The sequence below is a fragment of the Felis catus genome, chromosome B2 (genome assembly GCF_018350175.1).
Source record: "Felis catus isolate Fca126 chromosome B2, F.catus_Fca126_mat1.0, whole genome shotgun sequence".
Taxonomy (NCBI): domain Eukaryota; kingdom Metazoa; phylum Chordata; class Mammalia; order Carnivora; family Felidae; genus Felis; species Felis catus.
The window spans coordinates 36588376-36604996 of record NC_058372.1 but is presented as its reverse complement, the minus strand read 5'-3'; the positions used below and the strand labels follow the sequence as shown (position 1 = coordinate 36604996).

The following is a 16621-nucleotide window of genomic DNA, read 5'->3' as shown; positions in this document are numbered from 1 at the left end:
CCTGCCTTCCCTCTCCTGCAGGGTTGGTCCCCTTAAGCCTCTGCTCAGCTCTCGTCCTCAACTTTCCCTTCCCATCCTCCTGGGTCATCTCTTTTCTGGATCCTGTAACTTTCTCTGCCTTAGCTTAATCCTTTGTTATTGATGGAGTACATTTTCCAGAAGTTTCTAGTGAATACCCTGGAGGTAGGTGTTTTCAGATTTATATGCCTGAATCCAAGTTTCTTTATTCTATCCAAATATGTGACTTGGCTAGGAATAGCCCTCTGGCTGGGACTAATTTCTCCCTCAACACTTAGAAGGAACAGCTCGGCTCTATCTTCTCCTGACTCCCAGTGTTGCTCTTGAAAAATCTCATGTAATTTTGGTTCCCTCATCTTTAGGTTGATTTGCTTTTGCCCTGTCCAGAAACATTTAGATCTTCTGAAATTTCTCAATAATATGTTTTGTGTTCTTACCTATTGGAGTGACCATTCCGTGGGCTCTTTAACTTAGTAAGTTATGTCCTCCATATATGGGAAAATTTCTTTTTACTTTGACAGTATTATAGCTCAAACCTTCTCTGCTCTTTTTTTCTGGGACACCTCCTAGTTGGATAGTGGACCTCTTAGTTGGCCCTCTCATTTTCTTATCCTTTTTCTTCTATTTTCTATCTTTGCTGTCTTGTTGGATGTTCCACCAAATTTCAACTTAAGCTAGCTTCGTTAGATTATTGATTTCAATTCATAGCCTCAATTGATAAGAGCATTTTCTTGTTCTCTGAATATCCCCTTTCATATCATCTTATTCTTATTTCAAGAGTGTATGGGGCATCTGAGTGGCTCAGTTGGTTAAGCATCTGATTTCGGCTCGGGTCATGATCTCACCGTTCGTGAGTTCAGGCCCCACGCTGGACTCTGCTGACAGCTCCGAGCCTGGAGCCTGCTTTGGTTTCTGTGTCTCCCTCTCTCTCTCTCTCTCTGTTCCTCCCCCACTCTCACTCTGTCTCTCTCTCAAAAATAAATCAAGATTACAAAAAAAAAATTTTTTTTAAGAGTATAATAATTCTTTTATCTATCTGGCAGTGTATAGGGGTTTTATTGTCTACTGAATTATAACTGTATCTTCTGAATTATTTTTCTTTTCTCTGTGCTTTTGGTCTCTCTTTTCCATGTTAGGATTTTTGGTGATCCTCGACTGGCTGTTCTCCTTCAAACCTTAGGCGACGAGAAAGCTGGTTGGAAGATTTTTGTGTGAGGGTGGGTTTGCGGGCTTCCTTCTGGGTTATCAGACAGGGATTTGGTGTCTCACTGGGAGATCCCTGCCCGATCTCATTCAGGTCCAGCACAGCAGCTGCCTTCTGTTTCTTCTCACCGGAACACTCTTCCAGATCCACGTGGCCATTTACTCCGCCGGTGTAGGTCTTCGCTCACTTGTCACGCACCAGAGCGAACCTCCTTAAATATGTTCTCTAAAAGCAGTGTGCACTTCTGAATCTGCTTACACTGCTTTACTTTTCTACTTAGCCCTATATTTATTGGTCTCTTTCTCCCACTAGAATGTAGGCTTCTTGATGGCAGAGTCTAAAATAGGGCCTACTCCATAGTAAGCACTGAATAAGTATCTATGGAAAGCAGACTGGAGGGACAGGGAGAAAGAAACTGGATAAGTGGCTCTTGGTCTTTCCTCTTGGGCTGGTTAGAGTCTCCAGAGGGATCCTCCAGTGTCTTGCATGGGGATTAAGCCTGGATGACGGTGGCCTGAAAGCCAAGACAAGGAGGGTAGGGGACTGGAAGTCTCACCATTTGAGACATTCACTTCATGTAAATCCTTCTTCATAGACCCCTAGGTTCCCCCCCTCTACTGTGCCTCAATCCCCTGGAGTAGACCCTCTCTGTTCAAGGACTCCAGAGTGAAATCTCTGTCTCCTGCCAAGGTGGGAGAGGGCTCATCCCTGATGTAGAGGAGGAAGGAGAAGGGATATGGGGGGTCAATTTGCTCCTTTCACCTACTTTCAACCAGTTCTCATAGTTGAGTCCCCTGTGTAACCCCCACCTTCAAAGGTAACTGATAGTGCAGGGACATGAGCTTTTCCAGGGTTCTGTGGTGTGAATCTACTTGCTTCCTGTGCATTGTCTCTCAGGCGAAAACACAGAGAGGGTAATGTGTCTTCACTGTTTCTCTGCTTGGGGTGTGTGCGTGCGCGCGCGCGCGTGTGTGTTAGAACACATATATTTAATATTTGATATGATGCATGTATTAGATTTCCTTTTAGTGGAGGGAGCAAAGATTAACCCGTGTGTTCAGTTTGCCATGTTTAACTGCCAGTGTGGCCCTGGCCATCTCCCCAGTGTTTACCAGGTCTGCTCCAAAAAAGTTCTGACCCTGGCATTCTCTTTATAGCATAGGCATCAGAATCACATAATTTTCCAGAACCTAAAAGACCAGCTTCCCTTGGTACAGGATCTACAGGACCCCCAGAGAAGGTAGGATGAGGCTTAGGATGGAAAGCCAGTCTCAGCTGAGTCCCGCTGCCTTCCTTTCTCTGGTGGCCCTTGTCACCAGAGCCATTCACACAAGCCTGGCACCTACAGATGGCCGCTGTACCCCTCCCCAAGCCGGCAGCTCTCCTGTCCTCTGCTCCCACAAAGACGCACGTGTCCCCGGAGCCAGCGGCGCTACCTGGCAAATCCACATGCCCACCGAGGGACTGACTCCACCCAGCCCCCTAAGTTTTATATTTGCACTTTGGTTAACTCCACCCCTGGTAAATTCTTTCTCGTATAAACACAGGCACTGTTTCACCGCCTTTCTTCTCCCTCTTTTTTTCTCTATTTCAAGAACTGTTTAAAATGCAGAAAAGAATAAGAAGTATTATAACATTCACTCACATACTCATCCCCAGAATTGACTGTAGTTAATATTTCTCACATACACTTCATCTTTTTTATTTTAATCAAAGAAATAAAACATTCCAGTTAATGATGAAGCCTCCTTTGTACTCCCGTCAGCAAACCCATTCCTCACCCTCTCTCTGAGACAACCACTGTCATGAACTCAGCCTATCTCCTTCCAGAATATTTAAGAATATTTTGTAAGCATGCTTGTTTCCATGAGTAACGTGTGCAGCTGTAGGGTGGGGGGCACATTGTAGATGCAGTCCCCTGGCTTGCCTGTCAGTACGACCCCATGTGTTCTCCATGTCTCCACGCTGATCTGTGTGGAGAGGGAGCACCTAGGGAGCCTCTTCTTCGCTCTTCCGTACGTGTGAGTGTGAAGACAGAACAGCAGCCGACAGCCACTGTGCGCCCACCGTGTGCCAAACACCGTCGCCCCGTTGAACCCTTCCGACCAGTTCACCGCCATTGCATGTAGGGACCCAGAGGTCAGCCTGCGATCCGCTCACGCGCGTGATCTCCAGCTTGGCATCACGGTACCAGCACATAAATGAGGTCTGAAACTCGAGGACGCAGGCGACAGGGATTAGTCAGTGCCCCAGCCTCTCGGTCAGAAAGTTCCTCACTGTGCCCTTGGGTGGAAGGAGCACAGACAGCCATTGAATCTGGCTTCTGTTGACTCTACACCTGGTGGCACTGGAATGTGGACAGATTGCCTCTCTTTCTGCCTCAGTGTCTCACCTCAGAAATGGGACTGCAGTTGGTTGCCTCGGTACCTAACAGATTGCTGGCAACCAGATGTGATAGATCATGATCGTGAAGCACTTTGTGACCACGCAGTGGTCTGCAGACAGAGGACAGCTCCTGGCCTACTTTTTCACTCCTAAACAGACCACCTACCGTATGCCAGCCCCAGGCGCCTGATTGCATGCGCCTGACAGTACTTAATCCTTCGTCAAGCAGCGGCTTTAGAGAGACTGTTCTCGAGCTCTTGTTTTTCTGGCTTGTTTAATTACCACTATGGCAACAACATCATTTTCTACCTTTTTTTTTTAACTTCATATATATAGTATTTCAGCCTCATTATGGGTTAAATTGAATGTTATGGGTGGGTCTGGAAACCCAACCAAAATTTATAACTTTATTTCTCTGGAAAAATTGCTTCCAAGCTTCAAACAACCAATTACAAGGGAAGCGTTGGAACACCACCAGTTTGTGAGTTGGGACCAATGCACTGTTGACATTGTTCTCTCCATGGTTCACAGAAGGATAGCTGATCTCCCCAGAGAGATCAGGAAGCCCATAAGGGCCAGCACTACGTCTTGCGTGGATCCCCTGGAACACTCAGGTGCCAGGCTCAAGGGTATATTCAAGAAATGCTTGCATAATTCCTCCAAAGCCCAGCCACCTTGACTGCCTCCAAGAAATGGGTGCTGATGGGGTGCCATGGGTACCCCTGGGAACCTCTGCAGTAGTCAGTAAATCACATAGTAACAAACTTGGTGACTCCCAGATGAGGCCCAGGAAAGCAGTGTGTCCTGTCCAGACTCTTTTGGCTGAATAGTAATTTAGTAGTAATAACAATACCATCTCCAGTAGTAATAACAGTACCATTTTTAGTGCTTTAGTACTTAGCACATGGTTCTAGATGTTTTATACTTGTTAATATATTTAATCTTTACCAAAAAAAGCTAGATATTTTTATTATCTTCATTTTACAGATGAGGAGCCTGAAGCCCAGAGAGGTTAAGCAGCTTGCCTAAGGTCGCAGAGCTGTTAAAAGTGCAAAACTGAGATTCTGACCCAGAGCCCATGTTGTCAACCAGTGTGCCGTACCACCTCTAGTTCATGAAGGGCCAGGATCAGAGCCTCCTGTCTTGACTGTCACCCCCCTTGCCCTGCCCGGTCCCCCCACTAGAAATATCTTGCATAATAATATAGCATTGGCATGTTCACTTGCTTCATGTCACGTGATCTGTGTTAAAACCTTGAGTAGTAGGCAGGACAGGTACTTTTCAAAAATGCTTACCTCTACATTCTACCAAATTCAGACAGTGCAGAAAAGTACAAAAGTATAGTAAATATCTCTGGGAATTCTTTCATCCAAAGCTAAAATCCTGATCAACATTTTGACAAACATTCTTTCAGATCTCCCTCTGAACACATCTGTGTGTAGATACATATTTACACTCCCCGGTCCTCCGGAGCGCACTCCAGGTGAGGGTGCTTCTGTAACCGGGGAGCCTGTTCTTGAGCCTGCAGCTCAAGGCGGGGAGTGGTTCCTGTGGTCGAGAGCCCCTCCTGCGAGTAACAGCTTGGGACTTCAGTCCAGGGTAGGGCTTTCTGTTTTAGGGTAAGCGCTCGAAGCAGAGACCACATGTGCTTTGACACCCGTTGCTCCTGTGCAGACACTTCCTCCGTCACCCAGTCATGGCCGTGAGCCAAACTGGGTGCCGCGCCCCTAAGACTCCGTTGCCTCCCTGGGCATGCTGCCTGCTAAGGAAGGGACTCAGGGTACTTGGCAAGGAGGGATATTTTATACAGCTGTCAGTAAAGCTCAATAAATATGGCAGTGGAGCCTCGTGTGGACTGAGTGATGGCTGTAGTTTCCTGGCGCTGTGAGATCGCGGCTCAGGCAGCCGTCCTCCAGTTGCACGGTGATTGCTACACGGCCCCAACGTGACAAGGACTTCCGGGGCCACCTTATCATGTCCCCATCGAGCAGCATTTAAAGTTGTTTGCAAGAAGTTGAGGGGAAATGGGATCTGATACTTGGGTAGGGAGAGATGCTCGTTACCTCACCCTAACCAGCATCCCTTCCTCCTGATATTTTGTTTTAGGGTCGGTATCCAGTTTTGCTGAAAATGAAATCATCTTGCAACTCTCAGGCTGTGTTAGTGAAAATGAACTCTAATGTGATTAGATATTAATGCGGTGTAATGGAGGATTGGTATTAAATTGAGGCCTTCTGATCTTATTACTCCACAAATGCTCCCTTCCGCTTGGGCTGCTGCCCTGCCAGCCCTGCTTCCCCAGGCACAGGCAGGGGGCACACGCGCCCAAGCCGTGAGCCCGCTGCCCAGGGAGCCCGGCTCTGCCCAAGGCGACTCCCGTGAGATCTCCCTCCCTTCACTGCCTTGGGCTCCCAGCCCTGTTGTGAGAGGAGGACAGGTGGGACCTCAGGAGGCATCATTTGGATCCCCCAGCACTCTCAGGGCCACAAGCATGTTGTTGAAGACCGTGAGCCAAGTTTTACCTCTATGCCCAGAAGCACTTAAGGATTTTTTTGATAGGCATGCAGCTAGAAATCTAAGAACACAGTCTGCACCTCCTCCACACCCAGCCCCTCTCCACTCCAGTCCTTTTTCTGAAACCGATTGGAAGATAATAGTTGTCAGTGGCTGCTGTCACTTGTCCTGGCTCTGTCTCCCTTTCCTGGAGGGCTGGTCTGAGAAGCAGGCAGTGGCCCAGACTCGGTACGTGCTTCCCTTAGGAGCAGGGATGGGCCTGCTCCTGCTCTGCTGCCCCACGCAGCGTGGACCCCTCGCTTCCTCTGACCTGCCAGAGGAAGGATGCCAGTCCGTCAGTCACACAGCTCACCTCAGAAGTGACAGGTTTGCCTGTGGGAGCCCAGGCCCGGGGTTGAAGCCCCACAGGGCCTCCCTCTGTAGCCCTGGCCCCAGCCCACGGGCTGCATCCCATCCAGCAGACTCCCCAGGAGAGCCACGTGGGTGTGGGAGCAAAACACCCCCCCCCCCCCACCGAGGACATGGGCCAAGAGTGCAGTCTCTGGGGATGATCAGATGGCATCACCTTCACATATGAATGATAGCATTTTTGCAAAGACAATGATTTTTCTTACGCTGTTTCCAGAAAACTGCTTTCAGAGGCACAGACTTTGCACACAGGATGGTAACGACTTTTTAATGACCTGAAGGGGCCTGGGTGTCCGGGCAGCAGTGAATCAATCTCAGTGGGAGGCTCACAGTGAGAGAGAAGATGGAACACCTGAAACCAAAGGGGGAAAAAAACAAACCACAAATACATATATTTTCTTTGGTAGCATTGCTTGGTAATTAGACAATTACAGGAAACAGCTTCCCAGCAGCTGGCATCTCCACTGTGTGAGCGGAGGAGGGATGGCAACAACTGTGAACTCCTCACATTTATTACAGAAAATATTATTGGAGTTTACAGTCGTGGGTGCCGAGCTCTCCTCCAGTGCATTCTGATGAGCTGTGAGCCTTAAACCACGAGCAGAGCTCCTCCTCTCGGGGTTGCTTCAGAGCCTGCCTGGCTGGGCTTTAAAGCAGCTGTCTCTGAGCCGCCCAGAGACTGGCAGGTCCTGAGAATAAGCCCTTGGGGGGATGCCTTTGGAAGCAGGGAAGGGGGGGGAGGTGGAGGCCTGTGGAGAAACCGCCTCTTCTTCCCCAGGTGCCACCACTTGCACTCATGGCAGTGAGTGAGCCCCTCCTCCCCCTCCCCTTGCCCTGCCCTGCTCAGTCCACATTCCTGCCCCGGTTCAAAACTCTCCTCCCAGAACCCACCACGCCTCTCAGGCGCACGCCCGTTCAGCCGACAGGCCCGTTTCACAGATGAGGAAATGTGTTTTGTGAACTCTCACTGACCTTGATCACTTTTCGGCCTCACAATTGTTCCCTCGTGAACTTGGTCTGTACTTTGTGTGTGTTGATGGGGGAGCTTTATGTGAGTCCCAGGTTGCCTTCACAGAAGGTAGGGACACTTCATACTGACTGCCTTCCTCAGGCACACATGAGGGAGAGCCCTGTTCCCATTCCCCTTCCCCACCCCCGCCCCTGCCACCTCACAGGCCTCCTGAGGATAGAGGACAGGCACCCTCCTTCCTCAGCACCTGGCTCCCCCTGCCTGCCGACAGGGTTAACCGTACAGTCTAACCAGGCAAATGGTTGTGCTTCCTCTCACAGGTCCTGGCAATCTGTAACTTTTGAAAGACAGCCTGCCTCCTTCATCCGAATCGTGGGAACACACAACACAGCAAATGAGGTAAGGGTCTCCTTTCATGAAAGACGCTGTGCTGTTTCATGATGTCCAGGTAAATGCTACATCCCGAGTTAAGTGGAACTGTTTGTTCTCCCCGCTAATGGCCTGTTGTTCAGACAGCTCGGTACAGAAGCAAGTCCTGCTCCTGCACAGTGGGGATATCATTATCATTTCTAGATGTCTCTTCACTGGGAAATGAGAGCCAACTCTTATGGCTTTGCTTACTCCCCCCAGCCTCCCTATGGAATCTGCAACCACAGAGACCTTGAGAGGTCAAACAACCCTGTCCTCAAGTCTTCTGCCCTCCCAGACGACAGCTATTTCAGAGGTCCCTCAGTGCTCTGAACATGGTGTTTAAGGGACCCCGGCCCCACGGGACCACCATGGAAGACAGTTGCTGGTTTTCTCTGCCTGTCTATTCTGTCCTGGGCCAGACTGCACATAAATGTTTGTGAGTGGGCCTGTTCCTCCACTGGTGTCCAGGTCTGGATCGTCCCAGCAGATCATGTTGTTTGTAGACGTCCCTTCATTTTTGGATTTAACGGGGGGAGAGTGGGCAGGTTGTTTCCCCCCCATTTTGGGTACCCACAGTCAGGGCAGCAGTCAGGTGATGGGTCTGAGCCTCAAACCGCCAGGCTGTTTTCTCGGGAATGTAAATGGCCCCAGAAAAAATGCACTGGATCCCTTGGATCAGGAAAGAGAAGACAGTGCCCTTGGTGAACAGAGAAACCAGGACACTTGAGTGTGAGGGAGGGCATGATCCATAATCACACTAGGACGGCAAGTGTAAACCAGACATGAGCCAGGCACGCCTGGACCGTCATCCCCTCGACAATATGGATTTCCAGTGAGCTCACAGGGGCACCTGCGGATTCAGTCACACCATTTAAGATGTGAATAGTGTCAGTCAACTGTAAGTTCATTACTACCTTTTCTGTTCTTTGGGTGTTGAGTGAGCACTAGTGGCCACTCTGTTGATTCCATCTGCTTATTACACCCTTGCCTTTTATACAGTCATGAGTGTTGAGTGTGAACCTCTGAAGGACTGCTAGTTAAAGACAGGAATCACGGGGTGCCTGAGTGGCTCGGTTGGTTGAGCGTCCAACTCTTGGTTTTGGCTCAGGTCATGATCTCATAGTCCAGTGGGTTGGAGCCCCATGTCGGGCTCCATGCTTCAGCATGGAGCCTGCTTGGTATTCTCTGCTCCTCCCCCCACTCTCGTTTGTGTGTGTGCATGCTCTCTCTGTCTCTGTCTCTCTCTCTCTCTTTCTCAAAATAAATAAACTTAAAAAAAGACAGGAATCATAAGGAACAGGAAAGCTGGAACTCAAGAGGAAATGAAAGGCATCAAAATAGTAACCATTCTGTAGTTTTCACCTCAACATGGTATTTCTCAGCTTGGCACAAGACTGGCTTCATGGGCATGTGACCAGGGCAGTTGCGTGAGGCTCCACACCCAGAAGGGGACTCTGTGCTTGGGGTTTATGTTCTCCAGCACCATCTTGAATTCTTCACAATTTTACCTGTGAATTTGTTTTCATAATGGGAGCCCCATGGGGAAGTGGGGCACTCACCAGGGGCCGGGAGCCTCAGTTTACACACAGGCCCACCTCTGCCCCCTCTCACCTTCCCAGGACAGGTTCTCAGCCACCCACTGACCCCTGGTACCTAGACCTGCCCAGCCTCCCCCTCCTAGCCTGACCCATGCCTCTCACCACACTCCACTCCCCCTGGAGGCCCAGCGTGTTCGCAGGGAAGGTCAGGGTCTGGTGTGACTCTCACCTGAGTCACGGGATTGGGCCCCAGGCGCCTATGTGGGTCTGCCCCGGCCTCGGAGTCCCCTTGCCCAAGGGATTGCAACATTAAGTAGCAAAAGAAAACCCTGTGTCTGGTCAAGAGAGGAACTGTGGGAGAAAACATAAAGCTTTATTCCTGCTTTTTTGAACAGAAGGCTCTACATTTTCATTTTGTGCTGAGCCCTGCACATTACATAGCTGGCCCTGGGTTCGTGCATTGTGGTTGTCAAATCAGAATTCTCCAGAGCATACCAGGGTGTTTCTGGTACTTCAACTCACATTCTCCAAACTGAAAATATTGTGATAATTTATACTCATTTTGCCTTTTTATTCATTTGCATTTGCATTTTATTCATTTAGAACAGTGTGCCTACAGTGTGCTTCTTAGAGGGCAGAGCTTATAAACAGTAGTCTGAAACTTTCTCTCTTACCTCTTCATTTCTAACCAAACCTGAAAATTATAAAAGTAAACAAATTGATATTTGTTAAGGCACAAAATTAAAGAACTCTAAATATCAGGTCATAAAAGCACTTTTTTTTTTTTTTGATGAGGTAACAAAAGTAAATTTGAATCTGAATCAATGTATATTTGAGGTCCAAACCAAATACCCTATTTTTTAAAATTTTTTTCTAATCTTTTTAAAAAATTGTAATTTCAGTAAAGTAATACAGTGTTATTATTAGTTTTAAGTGTACAATATAATGATTCAACCGTCCCATACATTACTCAGCATATTTTTTAAATTTTGCCAATAAATCCCAATTTTTTTGCCACTTATACTTACATTAAGTTATGTGTTTTTATTTACCAAGTTGGAAAAAAATTTATCTTCACATAATATATCAAGCTAAAATTGAATATTTTTCATGTGCAGTCACTTCTCATATAATACATCCCCAAACAACAAACCAGTTCTGTCTTTAATCCCTACATGGGACTCTGCAGTCTAGTATTCCAGCAGAAGGAATTCTAGGTCAGAGAAGGCCAGGGAGCACTGGGATGTATCTAGGAGGGTCTCCCGGCACTCAGCCCCAACACTGTCACCTACCTCAGTAACCAAATGAGGAATAATTTCCCATTACAGAACCCTAAAGTTGGAGTGCAAGACCTTCTCTTCCCCAATGAGTTTCCAGAACTGTCTATGCAGGGAACTCCAAGTACACTCACCAGCCCGTCTGTACAGGTTGACTAATTAACCGGTGATCTGTTGCATCTGGCTGAGCAGCAACTTGTCAGGCTGCCTGACTGAGTCAGTTATTGTTCAGGGAAAAAAGCCTCAATGTGGTGTTGCCAACTGGGAAACATCTGAAATCATAACATGAATAATGAATGGGATCATAAGGCAACACCCACAAACTGTCTTTTCTCAGAGCACACAAGAAGACGCAAAAGTGCTGAATCTCCCTGAGTGTCAAGAATCTAGCACTCTCTCAGGGCCCCTGGGTGGCTCAGTCAGATGAGTGTCCAACTTCGGCTCACGTCATGATCTCATGGTTCGTGGGTTCAAGCCCCAGGTCAGGCTCTGTGCTGACAGCTCAGAGCCTGGAGCCTTGCTTCAGATTCTGTGTCTCATTCTCTGCCCCCACCCCCTTGCACTCTGTCTCTCTCTCTCAAAAATAAATATTAACCAAAAGAAATTTTTTTTCTTTAAAGAATATGGCAGCTCTCAAAGCATTCTCTCCTACAGCATACTAGTTTTGGAAAAAGTATCACCTATCTTAGAGAACAGTGGGAATGTGTCTAAGTTGGGGTGGTGATGTTCAGAGGTGTGAGAGACAAGGCTGTAGTATGGGAAGACGGGTGACTAGGGTTGGTGGGGCAGGACTCCTGGGGAAGGCAGCCCGGGAGGAGAGCCGTGATGGCACGGACAGCCAGGGAAAGGAGGCTGGGGGCAGAGTCAGGAAAACAGGATGGCAGGGAGATGGGGTCCAGGGTAAGCCCATCTCTAGTCCCATGGAAGCCAGAAATCTGCCATCAGGATATTGGGGTCTGGGCCCCTCTGTGTCACAGTTGAGGGTGGTATAGGGAGAAGCAGAACTTCCTCAGCCTGTCACTGCTTGTTTGCCAAATGACACCTGTGGCCTTCATTTAATCAGAAGCAGGACCTTTAGATACTGAATGTTACCAAGCCACAGGCTTTGTGCTAATTTCAAGAAGCGTAGATGGGATTGGTTTTGAGCATGTGTGGGTAACAGAGGAATGTGGGTAACTGCCACATCTCCCAGGGAAGACTGTTTTCTGCAGGTGCTGCCCCCTCCAGGGAGAAGGTCTGACAGGGGATGGCAGGGAAGGCCCAGCTCAGAGGTTCCTCTGACTTGAACACTCCTGGGGGGCGCGGGCGGTCTGTTTTGGCGGCAGGTGGAAAGTGGCCCACACAGTGTGTCAGTGGCTGGGGCTACTAGCAGCTTGCGGCTGTGGTGCTGGCACCTACCCCGACCCCGGATCCCGGCTGCTGCTGGAACAGCAGAGGCCTCTGAGCTGAAACAGCCTGGGATTTCCTGCCCAGCGTGGGTGTGCGTCCCACCCCAACCAGCCAGGCCTTCCTGCACTCGAGGTCCGCCTGCGACCGCTGCATGTAGATTTCCCCGCTTCCCTGCGATTGGGCTCTCAGGTGACAGCAGCCTCAGCCACTGTGGAGGTTCAGATTTCTTGATCACCTGTTTTGGCACGCTTCTAATTTCCTGCAGCATTTCATCCCTTTCCTCTGGGAAGCGTGTGTCTGCTGCTGGCATCTGTCTCTCATCTATCCTTTGTGAGCACCGCAGCAACGAATTCATTGCATCTTTTAGCTACGTTTACGACTTCTGTCAATAAATTTCCCTAACGCTTACCTTACAGACTCCACCGCTGCCTCGTGTGACCTCCCGCTCCTCGTGTACTTGGCATCATCCTTGTCACTTATCTTCGCTTCTTACGCTTCCTCTCCCTCCCCGCCAGCGTGTGCTCTGTCATCCCCTGCTCCGCAGTCTCCCTGTGCTTGGCGTGTTTCCCACACGGCTCGCGTTTCTCCCCTTTACCCTCGGTTGCCTTTCTTGCATGTCTTCTCTGCCCACTCGCAGGGTTTCCTTTGTCTTCTTGTCACGCTTGGCACTAGATGGCAGACACGCGTCTTTTAGCACGCCCGCCCTCTCATCCTGCTCTCCTTCAGTTGTTTCCATTTGTCTGATTCTCCCCAGGGCCAGTGGCCCGAAAGGTCCTCCTGGGCTGTTTCCTCAGTCACGTTATGGTGGTCCCAGCCGCCAGTCTGGCAGTCGTGCGGTCGTTCCCGCGCGGTTGCCCATCTTCCTCAACTGCTAATCAACTCTGCATGTTCAGGAGGCAGGTACTGCTCAGCTTTCTGAGGCTCTCTTGTCTGGAAACGGTTGCAACCCAGGCCTTGTCAACAACACCACAAACGTCACGGCAGATCTCCAGTTTCAGCTCTGGAGACCGTGGAGGAGCCCTGCTGCTTTTGAAGCAGCACCTCGCGTGGACCCCTTCGTTTCCATTTCATTAATTATCGTAGCAGGACCACAGAGGGACACGCCTCCATCCTCAGAGGCCAGACGAGGTCCAGACGAGAGCTGTCTGCAAATCTGTCCGTGTATTAAAGGAAGTAGAAGTGGTACCTGTTTCTTCTTATGGCTTGGATGGGAACCCGGGTTTGAGAGCACGTTCTGGAGCGATTTTTCAGTAGGCAGAGAGCTCAGGGGCACAGATGGCCCCTGGGGGCTCAAAAAGACTATAGAAAAAACTATCTGCAATATAGAAAGACTGGGGTCCCGCTCCCAAGAAGCCACATGCAAACCTTTGCCAAGTCAACAGAAGCTGAGGATAGGGCTGATGGTCCATAGGCTGCTGTCAGGGTCCCACTTCACCTACCGTGTGTGTGCAGCTGAGGAAAGAGGCTGTGTCATATTTATCTTTGTATCCCAGGCACCTCGCATGGGCCTGGTGCGCATCAGCATAGAGTACCTGTTGGCTGAGAGAGTGAAGGAATTGTTCAGTCTCCCTTGTGCATCAGTCAGCCACGTAAAGGGTTCAGTAATACAGGTTCTCACCATCAAGAGACTGTGGTGGTCTAAGGCAGACTTTCTGTAGTCACAATGAAGAGTTTCTTAAACCAGTCACTTTTGTAAGCGGAAAGGTAAATAAGCCACATACCTCAGCACGTCCTAGTTCAAGACCCTTTGTAATGATTATTCTTATTACAAATTAAAAAACAGGAGCTCATGTGTACTGAGCACTTACTGTGTGGCAGGCTCTATTCCAAACCCTTTAGGTTTATTACACTATCTAACTGTCATATGGAAGTAGATTCTACTCTCATTCACTTTTTAAAAATGAGGTAGCTCAGGGGAACCTGGGTGGCTGTCAGTTAAGCATCCAACTTCGGCTCAGGTCACGATCTCATGGTTCGTGGGTTCGAGCCCCACGTTGGGTTCTGTGCTGACAGCTCAGAGCCTGGAGCCTGCTTCAGATTCTGTGTCTCCCTCTCTCTCTGGCCCTTCCCTGTTCATGCTCTCTCTCTCAAAAATAAATACATATTAAAAAATAATAATAAAATATTTTTTTAAAAGTGAATTAGCTCAGTACCAAGTGTTGGCAAAGATGAGGAGCAGTGGGCAACTCACATCCAGCGCTGTGAGAGTTATGACCTGCTGTAGTTGCCGGAGAGGATGGTTTGGTAAGATCTACTAAAGTTGAACATCTGCATGCCTGCCCTAAGACTAAGCATCTCACACTCGTGTGTGTTTTCTAAAGAAGCTCTTATGCAAGAATGAAAATGTTCACAGCAGCACCGTTCGTTCATACCAGACCGAAGTGGGACACCACCCAGTCATCTGTCCAGGGAGATGGATAAGCCAAGCCTAGTACGTCATCCAGGGGGCTGTGATCTACATGATGAACATCACAGCATGCCAAGGGAAAGAAGTCAGATACAAAAGAATACGTAAATTAGGATTATGTTCTTAAAACTTCAAGAACAGGTAAAAGTAACCTATCACATTTGAAGATGTGGACACAGGTGGTAAAACTTAAAAAAAAAAAAAAAGCAAAGGAATTATTATTATTAAAACCAGAATTGTGGCTTCCTCAGGGTGGGGAGTCTTGGATCAGGAAGGGCCGGCCATGTGGAGGGACCAAGGTACACCAGCAATGTTCCTGGGTTCTTGAAAGTTTGCGTGGCTTTCATTACATAGTTATTCGACAAGCTATACATTTGCATTTGCATGTACTCTTTGGTGCATGGTTTTCACAGCCAAAATGTTTCAAGCAAAAAGGAAAATTTGATGAGGAAACTAAAGCCTAGTGATGTTAAGTGACTTGCTGTGTCATGCTGCTGGTGAGTGACAGAGTGAGGATTTGAATCCAGGTAATTGATCTTTTTTTTTTTTTTTAAGTCTGTTTTTGAGAGAGAGAGGGAGCGCGTGAATGCACAGAGAGAGAGGGGCAGGGAGAGAGAGAGAATCCCAAGCAGGCCTCACACTGTCAGCTCAGAGCCTGACTCGGGGCCCAAACTCACAAACTGTGAGATCGTGACCTGAGCCGAGATTAAGAGTCGGACGCTTAACTGACTGAGCCACCCAAGGTGTCCCTGAATCCGGGTAATTGGTCTCTCAAAACATCCAGGCTGCGCTGTCTCCCACAAATGCACAATAAATAGTAAAGCCCCAGAAGTGAGCCCATCTCTGCCGTGGCACAGTCAGACTTAGCAAGTGGCTTCTGTGGGCACACTTCCCGTGCCAGCCAGTGCCTAGGAGAGAAACCACGGCAGGGCCCTTCCTTAGAGGGATTTCAGCCTCGCGCCTGGTGGAAGTCAGCCACGGGAGGGGCGCCTGAACTCGTGGCACCGTGGAGGGCAGCCCGCGGCGGAGACGGCAGTGCGGGCTGCCAGCCCAAGCAGCACAGCTGGCGTGCGTGGATGCGGGGGCCGGGGCCGGAGGAGGGGGTTTCCTCATCCGTGAAATGGGTCAGATGATCCTGGCCCCGGGGACCCCATAGACACGAATGAGATCGCGTCGTGGAGGGCTGCGGAGGGTGGGCGATTGCAGACTGCCCCGCGCGCTCCGTGCTCGCCGTGGCAGAATAGCAGTCAGCTCGCGAGCTTGCTGCAGGAGGGTCCTGCGCACGCCGGCACCGGCAGGACAGAGTGTCAGCAAGTGGCTGCTTGAGCTGCCCTCCAGGACCACTCAGCGCGGAGCCCGGAGTGAGGCAGAATTTATTTACAGGCTTCTGTCAGGCCGGTGAGTGGCCGTGGGTCCCAGTGCCATCCTCGTTCCCATAGCAACATGTGGCTCTAGTGAAGGGAAAAAAACAAAAACAGGGAAATGGGCTCTTTAGAAACAAAGCAAAACGAAAAAGCCTCCTTCCTGGCCTGGTGATAATTATTTCCCAGAAACCCCCACCAGGTCTGATCACTCCCTCTCTGGTCCCCCCGGGACTTCCCCGGCAGCATCCTCCGGAGGCTGTGCTCTAAGCTTCCAAAGGCGGGTGCACGTCACAGCAGTCATAGGCTGGCTCTCAAGGCCAGAACTTCCGGTCGGTCAGCACCAGAACTGAAGCAGACATCCCAGCGGCAGAGACGCAGAGAGATACAGAGAAAGTGGACCAGTGAGCCTCTCCCTCGGAAGACCTACAGACAGAGACGCAGTGTCAGCCCTCAGACTCCCACTTCTGTCAGGGAGAAGGAACCGGGCCATCTGGGGGCATCATGTGGCAGTGATGGGGAAGAGATGTGCACAAAGAAAACCTGCTCAGGAAGAGAACGAGCACAAGCCAGGTTTCAGGTGGCACCTGGATGCCCTGTGGGGTATATGCAAGATGGAGGTGGTATTTGCAAGGGCGGGACCAGGTGTGGGGCCAGAGACCAGGGAAGCACAGGAACAGCAGGGCCCGGGCATGGGGACAGGTAAGCCAGCCTGGCACCTAGGAGTTTGCTTAATTAA

At 49.6% G+C, this 16621-nt stretch overlaps 1 protein-coding gene across 4 annotated transcripts in view; it reads left to right on the top strand.

Annotated features, from left to right (window-relative positions):
* BTBD9 (BTB domain containing 9) overlaps window positions 1-16621 on the top strand; it is a 414008-nt gene that overhangs the window by 383958 nt on the left and 13429 nt on the right. For all 4 annotated transcript variants that reach the window (XM_045057479.1, XM_045057480.1, XM_045057482.1 and 1 more), the window contains one exon: window positions 7820-7898. In XM_045057479.1, the coding sequence (XP_044913414.1) occupies window positions 7820-7898 (79 nt within the window). The remainder of the gene's footprint in view (window positions 1-7819; window positions 7899-16621) is intronic.